The sequence below is a fragment of the Cuculus canorus genome, chromosome 2 (assembly GCF_017976375.1).
Source record: "Cuculus canorus isolate bCucCan1 chromosome 2, bCucCan1.pri, whole genome shotgun sequence".
In the NCBI taxonomy this organism is placed as follows: domain Eukaryota; kingdom Metazoa; phylum Chordata; class Aves; order Cuculiformes; family Cuculidae; genus Cuculus; species Cuculus canorus.
Window position 1 is genome coordinate 149,141,925 of NC_071402.1, and position 15,574 is coordinate 149,157,498.

General features: G+C 42.8%; 1 protein-coding gene across 1 annotated transcript in view; it reads left to right on the top strand.

Annotated features, from left to right (window-relative positions):
* ADARB2 (adenosine deaminase RNA specific B2 (inactive)) overlaps positions 1-15,261 on the top strand; it is a 318,892-nt gene extending 303,631 nt beyond the window's left edge. The window contains exons 8-10 of the mRNA XM_054060538.1: positions 3,110-3,291; positions 8,833-9,011; positions 11,942-15,261. Coding sequence (XP_053916513.1) covers positions 3,110-3,291; positions 8,833-9,011; positions 11,942-12,118 — 538 coding nt within the window. The 3' untranslated portion in view covers positions 12,119-15,261. The remainder of the gene's footprint in view (positions 1-3,109; positions 3,292-8,832; positions 9,012-11,941) is intronic.
* Positions 15,262-15,574: the final 313 nt, after the last annotated feature.

A 15,574-nucleotide genomic window follows, 5' to 3' on the forward strand; every position in this document is an offset into this window, starting at 1 on the left:
TTTTTCATTCCTCTTCTCTGAACGAATACTGCTAAAACAGTGCTGTGTTGAACCAGGAGGTGGTCAACGTACAGGTGGCAGGCAGTGCAACCACCTTCATCCCATTTCATCACCAACACCACGGTGGACACCAGCCTTGGCATTGCTCAAGAAGACATGACAAGCAGTTCCCAATGAATATTGCCTTCTCAATATCAGCACTTTTTCTGATTTCTCTTTCCTTCCTGCTGTAGGGTGCTGTCTGGTTCTGGGATGCTCTCTTTTTACACCACCTTTTTTTCCATCAGCATGGCTTGTTCTCATGCCTTGTATTCTTTGTTGTTTATTCTCTTGGTTTTTCGGTCTAGTGTCTCTCTCCAGTTTGTCTCATACCTTGAAGTCCAAACTCACCATGGCAGATGTAGCAGTTTCATTGCCCCCTACACCTGCCTGTGGTTTATTTTGCGATGGGAACACAGGGGTGCCTCGAGGGACAACTGTTATATCCAGAAAATGTGGACTCTAGCTCTGCCTCTGAACAACAGAGCAAATTTCAGCAAATCATACTGACTTTCTGCCTTGGTTCCCTGGGGTGTGTAAAAATGGGGGCTTACCTCACAGCAGCATTGGGGAACTTAATTAATGTTTATGAAATGCTTTTAATACATAGAGGATGACCTGATCATGCTTATACTATTATTTCAAATAATGTAATTCCATTGACATCTGAATCCCTTTTTACACTAGAATGAACATGTTCAGAATGAGGCAGAAAAATATCTCTTAAGAAAAGACAGATTCCTTGTGAAGAATTTAAATTAAATAATCATTATTACTTTGTAATTTATGATCTGAACACAATCCTCTATTATGGTAAATAAAGCTCAGTTGATTTCTTGTGATGTGCATATTGCTAAAATTCAGATATCGTTGAACATATGTTGTTTTTCTGTTTAGCTGTTTTTTTCTCTGCTTCAATCAAATATACAAGGATTTTTTTAAGGAAATGTCAAATGTTGAAAACTACACTAATATCTTACAAGTTTACATCTACACAAAGATATCACTGTCTAATTTTTTTATTCGTCTAGAAGATGGTTGGAGGCATAATACTGTTAATTGAATTCAGCTATATTTCTTAAGCTTGCATTATTAATTTTGCATCATGATAAGATATTTACTCAAAGAGCCAACTAGTTCTTTCCTTTAAAAGTGATGTTATTTGGAGGAATGACCATGCTTTTTTTTTCCCAAATGAAGTTATGCAAATCTGATCGACTAAAGTAAATGTTTCATAAAACCAATGACTGTTTAAATTGTGGGACTAAATTGTTTGTATATAAATATTACCTTTTATATTCCATTTGAGTTTTATGTAGATGAACACATTACTTTAATGACCTGCATTTACAGAGGGAGACAGGGAGAGTCTGACTCTGAAATCCTCAGCAGCCAGATGGCTGCCTTTTCTTGCATGAGATTAAAAGATGTTTCTCATTCACAGCCCTGCTTCGGAGGCAAATTAATATAGCCAGCTAAATTGCTTGTGTTTTTGGAATAAAATTTAAAGAGAACTTTTTAAAGCAATTGGTGTCACAGGTTCCTAGAGCAGATTGGTCTCCAGGTACAGCATGCTGGTTTTAAACATCCAGTAATTAATGGAAAGTATTCCGTGTTAATTGACTGCTTCAGGAAAGGGAAATATAATGACTCCTTATTAATCATGAAAAGAGACATACAGCATGAAGGCACTGCAATAATTGCACTAACGGTTGAGAAATGTTAATTAATGAAAAGAACAATGATGTAAGAAATTAGCTACATAATGCTTGCTGCTGATGGAGATTGTGCTTTAAACACATTACTTAGCACGGCAGCCACTGGATGTTGCCTTAAATAGCAGGCATCTCTTACTTTTTCCTTCAGTCAGCTACAGAATTCCAAATATTGACAGTGTTTTGGCTTTTTATTAGCCAAAATACTCACTCCGAAACTACATTTTCTGAGCCATTTTTAGTTTGAACTCCTGAATTGAAAACCATTCAAACAGATTGACAGTGTCCGATCTATATAAAATATTGTCTAAGTGTAAGGGAGCATATTAGCGTTCATGTAGTGGGGAGTAAGTTCTCATTAGGTGGGCTGAGCTATAAATAGGTTTGCCAAGAAGATCACGGCTTCTTTCCCCTTTTTAGTTTTTTCACTTTTTAACCAATTACCTGTCCCCCAAAGAATTTAGAGCAACCACCCTGTCATATTTGTGCCCAGCATGATGTAAAAATTCATAGGCTCTTAAAATACTTAGCAGTTCTGGTAACTAATCCAACATCAGTAGTATAGAGCTTGCAGTCATTAACGGAAAGACCCCCAAGGTTCCCACCATCAGTCTGTTGCACCTCTACGACAGCAACAGGATGAGACGTATCCATCACTGAACACTTTAGAGCATGTCAGAATATTGGTTACAAATAAATTGCACCTTAAAAATAAAATTACACTTTAGTGTAACTGGTTTTTTTCTCTTCAAGAACAGGATTTGATTCTTATGGCTGTCTCCATATCTGCATGATCATTTGTGCAAGGAAATGTCAACTTGTGAGGCTTTCAAAAATTATTTACAACAGTTTTGTGGGAATTTTGGTCACCTAAGTCACGTGTTATCTTGGCTGTATGACCATAGCATGGAACTAGTGTATGACAAATGGTAAATAAATTTAGAATAACAAAAGAACTCATTTTAGCTCTACCATTGCAAGAATAAAATTACAGACGCAGGAAAAAAAAAAAAAAGAATAGTGCTAAAGGCATGCTAAATTAATGTTCATCAAACAGAAAATGCACTTATAAAGAATAGCTCTCAACAAGAGGCCTCTGCAATAACACGAGACAGAAATACATCTCTTAAGTCAGTGGCATCACAGTAATCTAAAAAGATAGTAGAGGGGGGAATGAGTCCGCGGGTGTATAACCCAACAGTGCAGTGCTTCATGCACTATAGAACAGCACAGGAATGGTTTCATCTTTCATCCCTCCAGCACATGTACTGGCCTTTGATAATTTTCCCAGGGCAGCTCTCTTTTTGGCTATTCCTCCACCCATGTGTTTTATTGCTCCTGAATTTCTTTTCCAGGTGGAACATCCTTGGGCTCCAAGGTGCTCTCCTCAGCTCCTTCATCGAACCCATGTACTTGCACAGTATCATTGTGGGAAGTCTCTGTCACACTGGTCACCTTTCCCGGGTAATGAGCCATAGAATAGAAGACATTGGTCAGCTGCCAGCTTCGTACCGGCGCAATCAGCTGCTTCTCAGTGGTAAGCAAACATCTACCTGCAAGACAAATGATCACATCTCCCATCACCAATTGTGCCAATTTCCAACAGGAAAGTGTACTTGTTTGTAAGTAAACCACTAGCCCATGCCTTCTTTTCTTTCCCTGAGGGTAATGAATTCATAGGATGAAGAAACTGATGTATATGCAGTGACCACAGAAAGGATCAGTAGTGCATATAGGCTAACTAGGAAAACTAACACTGTACTAAGACTGCTCTAAGTGGAAAAAATGTGTGACTAAGTAAAAGATTTTTTAAAGCCAGGAGCAACTTTTCAGTAAATTTTAGCTCGAACTCTCTCCCACCCCATTCTCACTCACACAGCAAGCGCACAAATGTGCAGAGCCAGGACAACCAGCCCTCTGATCTCCGGCCCCATGCATGAAACTCTGCCATCCGCACACCTTATTCAGAGCCCCTGCTCCTTCACCACTTGCTAGCTGTGTTTGGAGTAGATGGCCATGAGAAAAAGGCTGTTTGTTCATGCAGGAGACCCTACCGACTCAACAGGCCTTGGGAAGTCATTGATATCATGTGATGAGCTTGCTGCCCGTCCTGCGAGCATCTCTTCGTTTCTAGCTATCTTTTGGTCTACTCTCAGTACCATCACTTGTCCTTCCCAGCCTCTGCCTCTACCCCAGGTCTCTGGTCCTTTCTTCTCCAGTCTCCTGACTCTCACTTCCTTAACCTCCAGACAGGCAGTGACCGTTTAGCCTCATCCACGCAAAATCCCACAAAATCTTGAATGCCTTCAGATCTTCATGAGGCATGTGAGTGCTAAGGGGCACCAGTTCGGCACAGGATTAGATGCTTATTTTATTCTTAGACTCTGATAATTGTTCTTCAGGAGGGTTCCCTGAGACACCAATATGATATCAGGGTTACAGAGCTGGGAGGTTAGGATGCTTTGGTGAAGTACACCTTTGCCTTTCAAAATTCTCTAGCTTCCTCAGTCAGGAGAGCGCTGGTTTATCCCTTATCTATTTCATATTTGGTTTTTTTTAAATACATCCTTGTGACAAAATTAGTTTGACTGAGGCAGAAGTGATAGTTTAGCCATTGGGGAAATTCTCAGGTTCTGTGTGGTTTAGTACATCTGGTAAGTGTAAAGTGCATGTACGTGTTATAAGTTGAGTAGGTCAGAAGTCTTTTCCTTATTTGAACAGCTTATCTCCATCTTTTGGCTCTTCAGTGCACTCAGACAAAGACTGTGCAATGCAAGTATTCAGGAAACTGTTTTCCACACCTATGCTGCCCCCCATACCCCATCCTGGCCCTCCTGCCCTGGTCCAGCATGGGCATGGATCAGCCCTGTCTTTCTTCCCACACCACATGAGGGAAGGAAGGAAAAGATTCACAGCTGATCAGGAAAAATCTCCCTATTTCCCAAATCTGACAGTTATTTTGGCAACACATCCTTACCAAGCCTCTGCATCTCCCACTGGGAAAGATGATCTTATCCTGTGCTGCCCTACCTCATGATAAGTCCACTCAGACATGAAGATCAAAATCACACCCACTTTCTGCAGGATGTGTAGGGAAACCCACTTGAACTGTTGGAGGGCTGAAAACACAGAAAGTGATTTAATAGGAGATTTAGCCACAGAACAGCTATTGCTTTGCTGGGTTGGCCTTGTGGAGTAAAAGTAATGACTCAGAGGGGATGCTTGTGTCACTTTATATAATCTGCATGTTTCATGGCTGACTTCTTCCTTTCTGGAGACTTCTGTTTGGAAATGCTTTTGTTTTGCTTTCAGCTGTATTTGTGGCTTTTCTTCAGCCCAGGAGAAGCAATGGGAGAAATCTGTCTCTCTCTGTCAACACTGTTTTTGTCTCTAAAGTCATTATTTGTAATCTTCCCTCCCTCACAAATCCCATAGAGCCAATACTGCTTAAAACTTACATTGCTGAGGCTTATGCTGTATTTCTCTTACCTGGAAAACTGTGCTGACAGCATATGCAGTGACTAATGAGATGGGCATCTAGCAAATGCCGAATGGAATGCTTTAAAGACCAAACCTCAGCAACCTTAGCCAGGCAAGTCCACCTCCTGTACTCCTCTCATGGATCAGACCAGCCAAGGATTTCAAATTGCAGGAGTCCTTCAATTACAAGGATGCCAAATTTGTCACTTGATCATAGCAGTACAAACATTTCAGTGGAGAAGAGAGTCACAGTGTAGGATGAGATATCCCTGACCCCACAGAAAAATAATCTGTGGGGTTGTCCACTGACACCAGTCCCAGTCAGATGGAAATCCACTCATTCACTGGGATTACTCTAGCGTGTATTTTTTATGCAAAAGAAAAGCCCTATGTCATTTTTATTTCTTTTTCTCTTAAGATTGAGGCCTAAGGGTATCTTGAAGAGGCATAGGCTTTGCTAGGGAGGAGAGGAGAATGAGGACAGATTTCAGTTTATATCCCATAATACTTAAGATCTTATTATTATTTGTACAAGCACTTTTCCTTCCAGTTTCTACAGTCTCCTATTGTATTCTTTGTTGTGTTGGTTTTAAGGAGGATGTTTTACATAAAGAAGAGAAAATGATCTAGATTATTTGGGTATTACCTTTCAAATAAAATCAGAACAATTATTTGTCAAAAGAAAAGCATGAAAAAGGTGTTTAAAAAGGATCAAAAGCAGCAATCAGAGAATATACCTAGGCTCTGTATTTGAGTCTGTCATGAGTCTCATGCTTTTTTCTTTGAAGCCTCTTCTCTTGCATTCAGAAAATGATGTGAAAATATCTTCTACTTACCTAAATACATATGCTTGTATATGGTAGCTATGAAGAGAAAGCATGAAAGCACAGAGGTTTTCCAGGCACCAGGGCAAGCTCCTGGCACTCACAGAGTCCACCAAGAGCAGAGGGAGGTCTCAGGCTGGGCAGGGGTGTACAGCCCCGATCTAATGGTCACCCACAACCTCCTCTGCACGGCCTTTCCTTCTTTTCCTCTAGTCAGTGTTTTCACAGCATTTATATTTATTTAATGGCCTGTGGTAATTTTGCCCAGCAGGGTGTTAGCTGCCACTTTTTTTGGCACTCAATCCTCTAAGCTTTTGGGTGCTATCTTGACAAATACTTGTGCGTAGTGTCAAGCAGCTGATTTTGATCTGTTTGCATTTTGTTCTGTATAGAGGCGTTCGAATAGCGCCAGCGAGCTATCTGATTTTCAAGCTCTTAGTTTATATCCTGTTGCCTAGGTGAGTTGCTTGTAGTTTTAGATGCAGACTGATCTGTTATCTTGGGGGGCTTTGGAGGGAGAGATGTATGAATAAGACATGAATATGTCTGCAGATCCTGGGTGAGGTTATGATTTAGCTGTAATTCTCTTCTACACACAGTAGCAAGTTCAATCCTAGTCACTGAGATGATTTCTGCAATTCCAGCTTTGCCACTGATACAACATGGTTGTGCAGGATTTTTCCCCTACAATGGCCACCTTTCTCTCTCTGAACATGTTCAGACTTATCTGGCTCTTGTAGCTCCATCACAGGACAGCGAGGACCACACAGGAAGGAGCAGAGATGGAGCAAACAGTGCTTTCCATGATGCTGAAAGGCCCCAGGCAGGAGCTGCCTGCAGAGGCAATGTCTCTGTCACAGCTGACCCTGCACAGCCCTCCACAACTCCCATGATTTTGCTCAGGGTCTTACCAAGCTCAGCATGTTTAAATGTCGTGATGGGTGGTGGGTTCCCACCAGCTCCTATCTCCTCCCATTCCTCCTGAGATCAGCAATGCTTATGGTGTACAAGAAGGGGCACTTTGGAAAGGACAGGCTTTGATTTCTCTTCTTTAATCTACTCTTCTCTGAACAGCACATATCAGTACTCTTCCTCTCTGCAAAATTTCTTTGAAATCCTTCAGTAGAAAATGTGAAGAACCTTTCTCTAATGCTGTCAACCCAGGAGCACTGAAAGCAGCTCTCCATCAAGCTGTGAAAACCATGAGCTGTTGCTGGGGCTGCTGCAGGCAGGGGCTCCGGCAAGAGCTGCTGTTTGGAAACAGAGATCCAGCCTTGGCTTTGGCCTGTTCTGAGGTGGCAGTGCCAGGCACCCCCTGCCCACCAGTGTAGTCCCCGTGTGTCTGCTCCCCACAATGGCTTTTGTTGCCCAGGTTTTCAGGCTAGTGGCTCACACAGCAAATTAGTAGAGAAGGACTCAACAGCTGGATCCAGACACATCATCCAGTGCCCATGTTTTCCAAAATATTCAAACTGCTTCAGGTCACTCTGTCTTTTCCAGGCTTGGAAGCTCACAGTGTTAATTCTTTGCTCCCAAAAGCACTAATGAGCAGGGCAAACCAGAGCTCTCTTGATTGCATTTATCCTGTGCTGGAAGATAAACCGATTACTTTCTTTATTCTTCTTATTTCCTTGCAAAGACTAGTCCTTCCTTGACTTCAGGTACAAGAAATGAGAAAGTGACAGGAGTCATGGACAGGTTGATCTACACTAAATAGTCAAGAAGAGACAGGAGTTTACCTGATTAGAAATAACTCTCTCTCACACACACCCACACCTGACCTTGCAACCTTGATCTGCATTTAGAGGCAAGGGAGTTCTCACCTATGTAGATAGTGGGCTTCAGTTTGTGACTTAGGTGTCCAAAACTGGCCATGTGAATGACACAAAGGTCAAGCAGTCACCCCAGATAACCAAAACCATCATTGTTGTAGCTGTCTAAAACTAGATAATCATGGAATCATAGAATGGTCTGAGTTGGAAGGGACCTTAAAGATCATCTAATTCCAACCACCCTGCCATGGGCAGGGACAGTTTCCACTAGATCAGGCTGTTCATAGCCTCATCCAACCGGGTCTTGAACACAAGTGCATTCCACTTAAAGCTATCTAAAATATTGCCACTAGGACACTAAGTAGCTCTTGAAGAAATTGTTGCATCCATACAGGTTAGGGATCTTGCAGGCAGACATAAAGTGGGGAGCAAGAGTTTTCTCTGTAGGTCTGTGATGTCTACAAGATCCTTATTAACTTGGACCTAATAAACTCTCTGTGATAATGAAATGTATGTTTTGTATTTTCACATCCCCTGTTTGTGCCCCCTGCAATCCAGAGTTCCAGTCACAGCAAAGGCCCCAGCAGTTAAGAGCAGATAAATATGCTGGACCATGGAAAGCTCACCAGGAGGAACTCATGGCAAAAGCACTTTGCTACTTAGTTCCCTTTAAAGACCAGTTACCTCATTAAAGCCTTTCTGAAAGATTTCACTCAGCAACTGTAACACAGCTGCCAATACCACATGCTACTATCTAATGGCTTTCCTTAGGCTAATGAAAAGTTTGCCTGCAAGGTGGAAAGGGGTCTATAGGAATTGCTAAATTATGTCTTTCTGAGATAATTGGGCTGGTAACATGGAACTGATGGTGACAAAAGCATCTGCAGTGAACAGTGTCAGTGTTCACTCAGAGAGGTCTCATGTCACACTGATGCACCACACACTAGCAGCCTGAGAAGGCTTTGAGCACTGGATGTTACTGGTGTCCTTCTCTCCTGCCAGGGGTTAGTCATGCTGATGCTCGGCAGCCCGGAAAGTCTCCTGGCTTCAGTGTGAACTGGATTGCGGGAAATGCTGACCTAGAGGTTATCAATGCCACAACAGGGAAGAGGACCTGTGGGGGTCCCTCACGGCTCTGCAAGCACATGTTCTTCACTCGGTGGGCAAAGCTTCATGGAAAGGTAGGTCTGATGCACAGACAGGACACTGCTGCCAGCTCTAGGTGGGCTAGTCCTTACCCCATAGTCAACTCTGTTTTAGCAATCTTATGATGAATCTGCAGCCTCCACAGATGTCCTGCATCCCTCCTATTAGGGCATGGGAGAGGATCAGCAGCCTAGAGCCTACAGGGTCATCTATGGGAGCTGAGAGTCCAGAGAAAGCCAAAGGCAGAAAGTCACACTGTTTGGGAGGGGAGATGGGTGTTCTTGCTGTTCTTAGAGCTGTGGTCAGATGAGCAGTCAAAAGCCAAGAGAGCATTAAGTGGCAATGTAAGCACAACTGAGTAATTTTTTATGCATCTCATCCTAAATATCCCTTTGACTCTAAGAGGAGCATTCAGCTCACTAAGTCTTAGAGGCATGAGGGAAGTATTTCTCATTGCCTTGAAGGCATCTAGCACTTTTTTGTTCCATAGGGGTTTGGACTTCCGACATAAACTGCTCCCAATCTCACCCAAGTTAGCTGACTAAAGCAGATGTTATGGACTGCCCAGTCCCCTCCTTTTCCCCACTCTCCCAGGTGTGTTGATAACTCCATGCAATGATACAGCTGCTCCTTACAAGGTGTATAGCCAGGTGCTGAAGCCTCCTAGACTTCACTACACCTAGCAGCAGTGCAGCTTAATGGCATTAAAACTAAAGGCTGTACTTAATTAAAATGGACACCATCCCTTGACAGCCCTCCTTTCTCTAAGGAAGATGACCATGGACTCTCCTTATTTGAAATGGCACTGAAGTTAACTTGCCCTTGCACTTCACTCTGCTTCCCACAGACAGGAGACAGTGGCAGGACAGGTGGATGGTCTAAAATTACAGCATGAAGCCTAGAGATGTAGGACATATAGGAAGAAGCATGATGTGGAATAAGGAAATTTTCCTCTCATTATTCCTGGTTCTGGAGTCACCATTTCACCTCTTGTCTGACCCTTCAAGGAGGTGCTGGGGGAAAGAAGCACACATATCAAGGCAGGGAGCCCGACCCCACCACTTACAGGAAGAGCAGCAGGGAAAATGCAAAATGTCTCTTCAGCCTGACTACTTTCACTGCTAGAATATTAGTTTGCTATAAGGAGCCTTGTTAAGAATTTCCCAGCAGTCCATGTGGAGTGGGAGAAGATAAGGAGAAGAAAAAAATAGTTTATTTACTGCCAAAACCTTTTTCCTATTGGGAAATGAGTGGAAAAGAACAAGTCAGAGTGATGGCATGGAAGTCTAGAGCCACTTCCTCCAACAAAGTAATTCGGGAAGGTAGATGGACAAGCAGTGAGGAGGTGTGAGGATGTGCCCAAAAGGGTTACTCTGCTCTGCTGAACACCCCAGGGAAGAAGGCTGGTGGCACTCATACCTTCTCAGGCAGTGGCATGACCTGTCCTAAGCAGGGACCCTGAGCCTGTGGGGGAGTCAAAGGGACAGACCTGTGCTTCATACCCACGGCTCAGTCACAACTTGGGAGCACAGGTACCAGCCTATTTCTTGCACAACAGGTGGAGTGGAAAGGAGGGTGAGAAGCACTCCTGCTGCCCCCAAAACGGAGGGCTCCTCACAGGAACGAATCACGGGCAAGTCAAGCTCTGGGAAAGGCTGTGGCTGGGACTATGGTTGGGAGAGTTTGACTGCACCTGGCTGGTACCAGGGGTGAGGTTGGGGTGATCAGGAGGGAGTAACTCCTTGCCGAGCAGGACACTTTGCTTTTGACAGAATAAAACATTTGTTAATGTCATCACTGTCCTCCTCTGGAGAGCAAAGGGGCAGCTGGAGATGAGCCACCACTGGCCAGGCCAGCTTGTGGCCTGTTGACGCCCAGGCTGGCAGGACTACCTTCCCTTGCTGGCTGGACCAATATGCCCCATGGTATGTCGGCACCACACAGACCCTGGACCAGAGCAGCTCATTTCTGGCTGTGCATTCACCTTTTCCTTTAATCTGTTTTTCAACATCTCTCCTTTTTACAGAGAAGGGAATGAGTGTTGTTTGCTTGCCAGGCTGTGCTTTGAGTGTGCTTTTTCCTACAGGGTGCTATTTCCCTGGCTTCTAAGGGTTGGACTTTCACCCATCTGCTTGCTTTAAGGCATTTTTCAGACTTTGGTTTCTTCCGCATAATATCACAGTGCTGGTTTGGCACTGTTAAGACTTGGGCAGGTCAGAGGAGGTCACTTATTTATTGCTTATGCAAAGTGAAGGGTGCTTGCTCTCACATGTGTGCTCTGGATGATGAGAGGCAACAAACATGTGCTACTGTCTCCCAGGGCAGCTCCTGGCAGGCAGCTCCAGTATCACAGCAGAGCGTTCCATTTCCCCATGCAGCTCCAGTATCACAGCAGAGCGTTCCATTTCCCCACGCTAGCACAAATCCCGATGCCCAATTTCTACTCTGTGCTGGGCAAGTTTCGCAGCATCTCTTACTATAACACACTGAAGAGAAAAAAGGGGAGAGTGTGGGAGAGGACCCCCCTTCTTGCATCCCTTGGCATTACTTGGAAGCACTGAGCTGCTATTTCCTGGACTAAACTGAGCACATTCTTTAAAGATCCTCAAAAAGAATTGTTTCCCCTTTTTGTTCCTAAAAAACATCTTACCTGAGAAGTGAGATTTTGCCTTTGTAAAACACACCATGATCTGCTACTGAGTCTACTCCCAAGTAAAAGCTATTTATGCCATTTCCCCATTTCCCTTTGCAATGGCTAGAAACCATTTCACAGGCATTTATTTCTTTCTGGGTTTTTTTGTTATTAAACCAAAAGCAAACACACAGGGCACAGTGATAGTTTGTTTGTTGCTTATGAAATGTAGACAGGAAGATTATAGAGCTACTGAAGCCTCCTGTTTCTTTTGGCTCGTCAGCTGATTTTTTTTATTACCGTTTTTTCCCTTCCCTGATTTTTGTTCTGCAGCTGAGCACACGAATACCGAGCCATGGAGACATGCCATCAGTGTACAGCGAGGCAAAGCTGGTAGCTCACATGTACCAGTCTGTCAAGCAGCAGCTGTTTAAAGCATTTCAGAAAGCCGGTCTGGGCACCTGGGTGAAGAAACCCCCAGAGCAAGATCAGTTCTTACTAACTGTCTAAATCACTTGACACCTTTGCTACATGACTGGATCAAATCAGCTGGAGAGAAGGCTAGGCAGGATGCGTGAGCCGAGAGAATCAAAGCAGTCTGAGATATAATAGCAACCTCCATGGGAATATTTGCTTTTAATTATGTATTGGAAATACGTAAATAGGAATGTGTCTGATGCACTGAACTCAACTTTAGAAAACTGCTTTTTCATGACCTCTTCCCGAGAATGTAACTGCCCAAATCAGAACACCACCCCCACAAAGATTCTGCTTTTCTTTGTTTCTTGCTGTCAGTTATTACCACTTTGAAGCATTAGCAGATCACCTGTCTGATCCAGAAAAGAATATGTTTTCCCTCACACAATCAGTGCAAGAATCATCACTGAATAATGGAAAATAGTGAGCAAAGAAGGAAGTACCCTAGGCACACAGCATGACGGCAGGTCTCAGAGCATCCATAATCATCCACAAAGAAACGTGTCTAACCTCTATGCAAAAATCATTCTGTTAGCTGCCTAAATCTGTGAGAAAGAATTTGGACCTTAAAGATGTGCAGCACTTTTAAACTCCACTGCTAGCTCTGAGCAAAAAGGCAGGAGTCAGGATTCCCTTGGTTTTTAGACTTATCCTCTCTGATGCTTTGGACAAACCACTTCCCACCAAATCTGGCCACAAGTTTTGCATGCTGCAAATTTTATTTATCCAGACCCAGTTGATCACACATGCCCTTTAAACACCAGCTGGGATGCGGATGATCTTCAAGAGGGCAATTCAACCCTACGCTGCATGCAAAGGTGTACAGATCTGCAGGGGCTGCCGGTGAAGACCAGTGTGATGATGGAGGCAGCTCTGGAGCTTCAGGTAGCTGCCTAAGATCAGGCAGCCTGGAGCCAGGACCCAGAGTCTCAGATTTCAAAGCTCCTGAGGATCCAGAGCTCTAAATTAAATTAATGTGAGCTCAGGATGCTCCATACATCTGAAAAATTGCTGGATTGAATAGCCAGAACTAAGACATCCCAAACTAGAGAGCACATTTGATACTTTCCTGCCTCAGTTTCTCTATCTGTCAAATGGTGGTCATAATAATAATTACTTGCTTCACATCTAAGGAGCTTGGCAGGAACAAAGTGCTCTGATCATATGCACGTGTATATGTAAGCCAGACTCTGTCGCTCTTGCCATGAGTTTTACCTCCCAACATCATTCAACTGGCATAAGAGCAGTAGATGCAACTACAGGCTTGGGTAGGGTCTTACTCAATGTGAGAGCTTTCAGATTCTAGCTCTGTGTAAATGCCAAGTATTATTATTCTTATTCATGTTCCTCTGCAGTTTGAAAAAGCAGGTGAGGTTTTTCAGTTAGGAGACAAGTAGCACCCAAGAGTTAAATATTTTCTTCATACCTGGGGCTGGATCTGATGTAATCTCATCTTTGAACCATCCCAAACTTCATCACAATGCAGATGATACAGTCATGGGAGAGCTGAGCATTAGTCTCACTGCAGAACCAACCTGCAAACACCCTGTATATTTCTTTCAGGTTTGGGGTTTTTAAATGACAGGATTTGCGGGTATATAACTACTGTTTTCTTTTTATTCCTGTGATTCTCTTTAAATCTGTATATAACATGCTGCTACTGATTTGTGATAATTGTCTTGGTATTTTCTCAGAATTGTCAAGCTGAGTTCCTTTTCAAACAACACAAGGCTCATATTTTTCCATGTAATTTCCTTTACACGGGAAACTGTTCCTATCAATAAAGATAGATGCTCTTTCTATAGGGTTTATCATGTTTGGAGAGCCATATACAGTAAATACATTGTTTATTGATGCCCACAATAGAATAGTTACAGTATTTTGATGAGATTTTATTTTTAGATTATAAACTACAAGATGTATCTATAGTGTCTTGTATAAAAACAATTGTGATAAACTAGAATTTTTAAATAGATAAAACAAAGCTCTCCCCTTGCAGAAGCCTTTTCAGCAAAATAACACATTCCATATTAACTACCAAAAATATTTAAAGAAATATCCTTAGAGTAGAAATAGTAAAAATAAAAAATGAACAAGAACCAGAGATGTTTCAAGAATGGGAGCATTTTGTGGTAACCACTTTGTCGATACTTTGGCCACTTTGTCAGGTCTTCTGATTAACATTCAGAATATTTTGGGCACCCTCTGGAGCTTCCTGGTACCTCTACATGGTCCCATCCTCTAACACAAGTGTCACTGGTGCAGACCTCCAGTGTGATCTGGGAAGCAAAGGTGCCCAGAGGGGCAGTGGGCAGGTGGGGATCAGGCCCATGACTGGAGATGAGGGGGAAGCTGTGGGTGACACTGGCAGCAGTGGTCCCACAGGCTCTGGCTGCTCCCACCAAGGAAGAGAAACCACAGGGCAACCAGAGAGGAGGACAAGGTTTCTCATGCAGCAATCCATAAAGCAAGGGAAAGCGTGTCTTCTAGTTTTCCTCTCCAAGTTAGTCTTTAGCACACACGAGACCTCAAGGCCCTCATCCTCCCTTCTCCAGCCCTGGCATGATGTTATCTCAACTAATGCATAAAGATCCACAGGCCGGTGTTGCAGCTACTGTGACAATAAAACACCGTTCCTGGTTATTTTTAAGGACAAAATGAAAAGTGTAGTTGGATTGAATTATCCTTTGTTGCAAGAAATCCATTAATTCAACCCTGGATTCAGCTGCCAAAATGGATTTAGTAGGCGAGACCAAACTGAGTCCCCACTGCAAGTGGGCATCAGCTGATCTCATTGAAGGCAATGGAGTTCCACCTGCTTGCACTAGGGTTGAATATGACCTTAAACGTCTACTTCTTCTCATTACGTGCAGCGTTGGAATGTGAAGGGACCACATCCCAGAAGCACACATGACCTATAGGCAGCATTTCCTGAAGCAAAGGAAAACTTGCTCAGTAGTAATTCTTTAGTGAAGAATCTGTACATAACACGCATGAGTGAATGGCAATACTGTACTAATGGATGTACATTTGTAATATTTGTAAAAAAAAAAAGAAACAAAAAAGACAACAAAATAAAATAAATCTGAATTTACATATGTGAATTTGCTGCTAAGTTCTGTAAATTGCACTTCAGTGATACCTGATAAGTGAATGTTTCTGTTAAGTGAATAAAATGCCAAGTAAAATTGTTCATTCACTGTTTGTTGACCATTTTTCACTGTGCCTTAGCAATCAATCTGAGTGTGCTCCAAAATGCTAATATATATTTCTACACACATTTACTGTAGATCTATAAACAACATATTCTTATTCAGTTTGGATTTGATGCATCGTAGGAATCACACACTTGTAGTAAGAAACTGATATGTCCACTGTTGTGGAAGAAACTTTACAGGGACACAGTCTTATCCTGCAAGAAGAGTGAACTGCTTCCATCTCTAATTTGATCTTTCCAGGTTACTCTCAGAAACCTTTCTTAATAGAAAT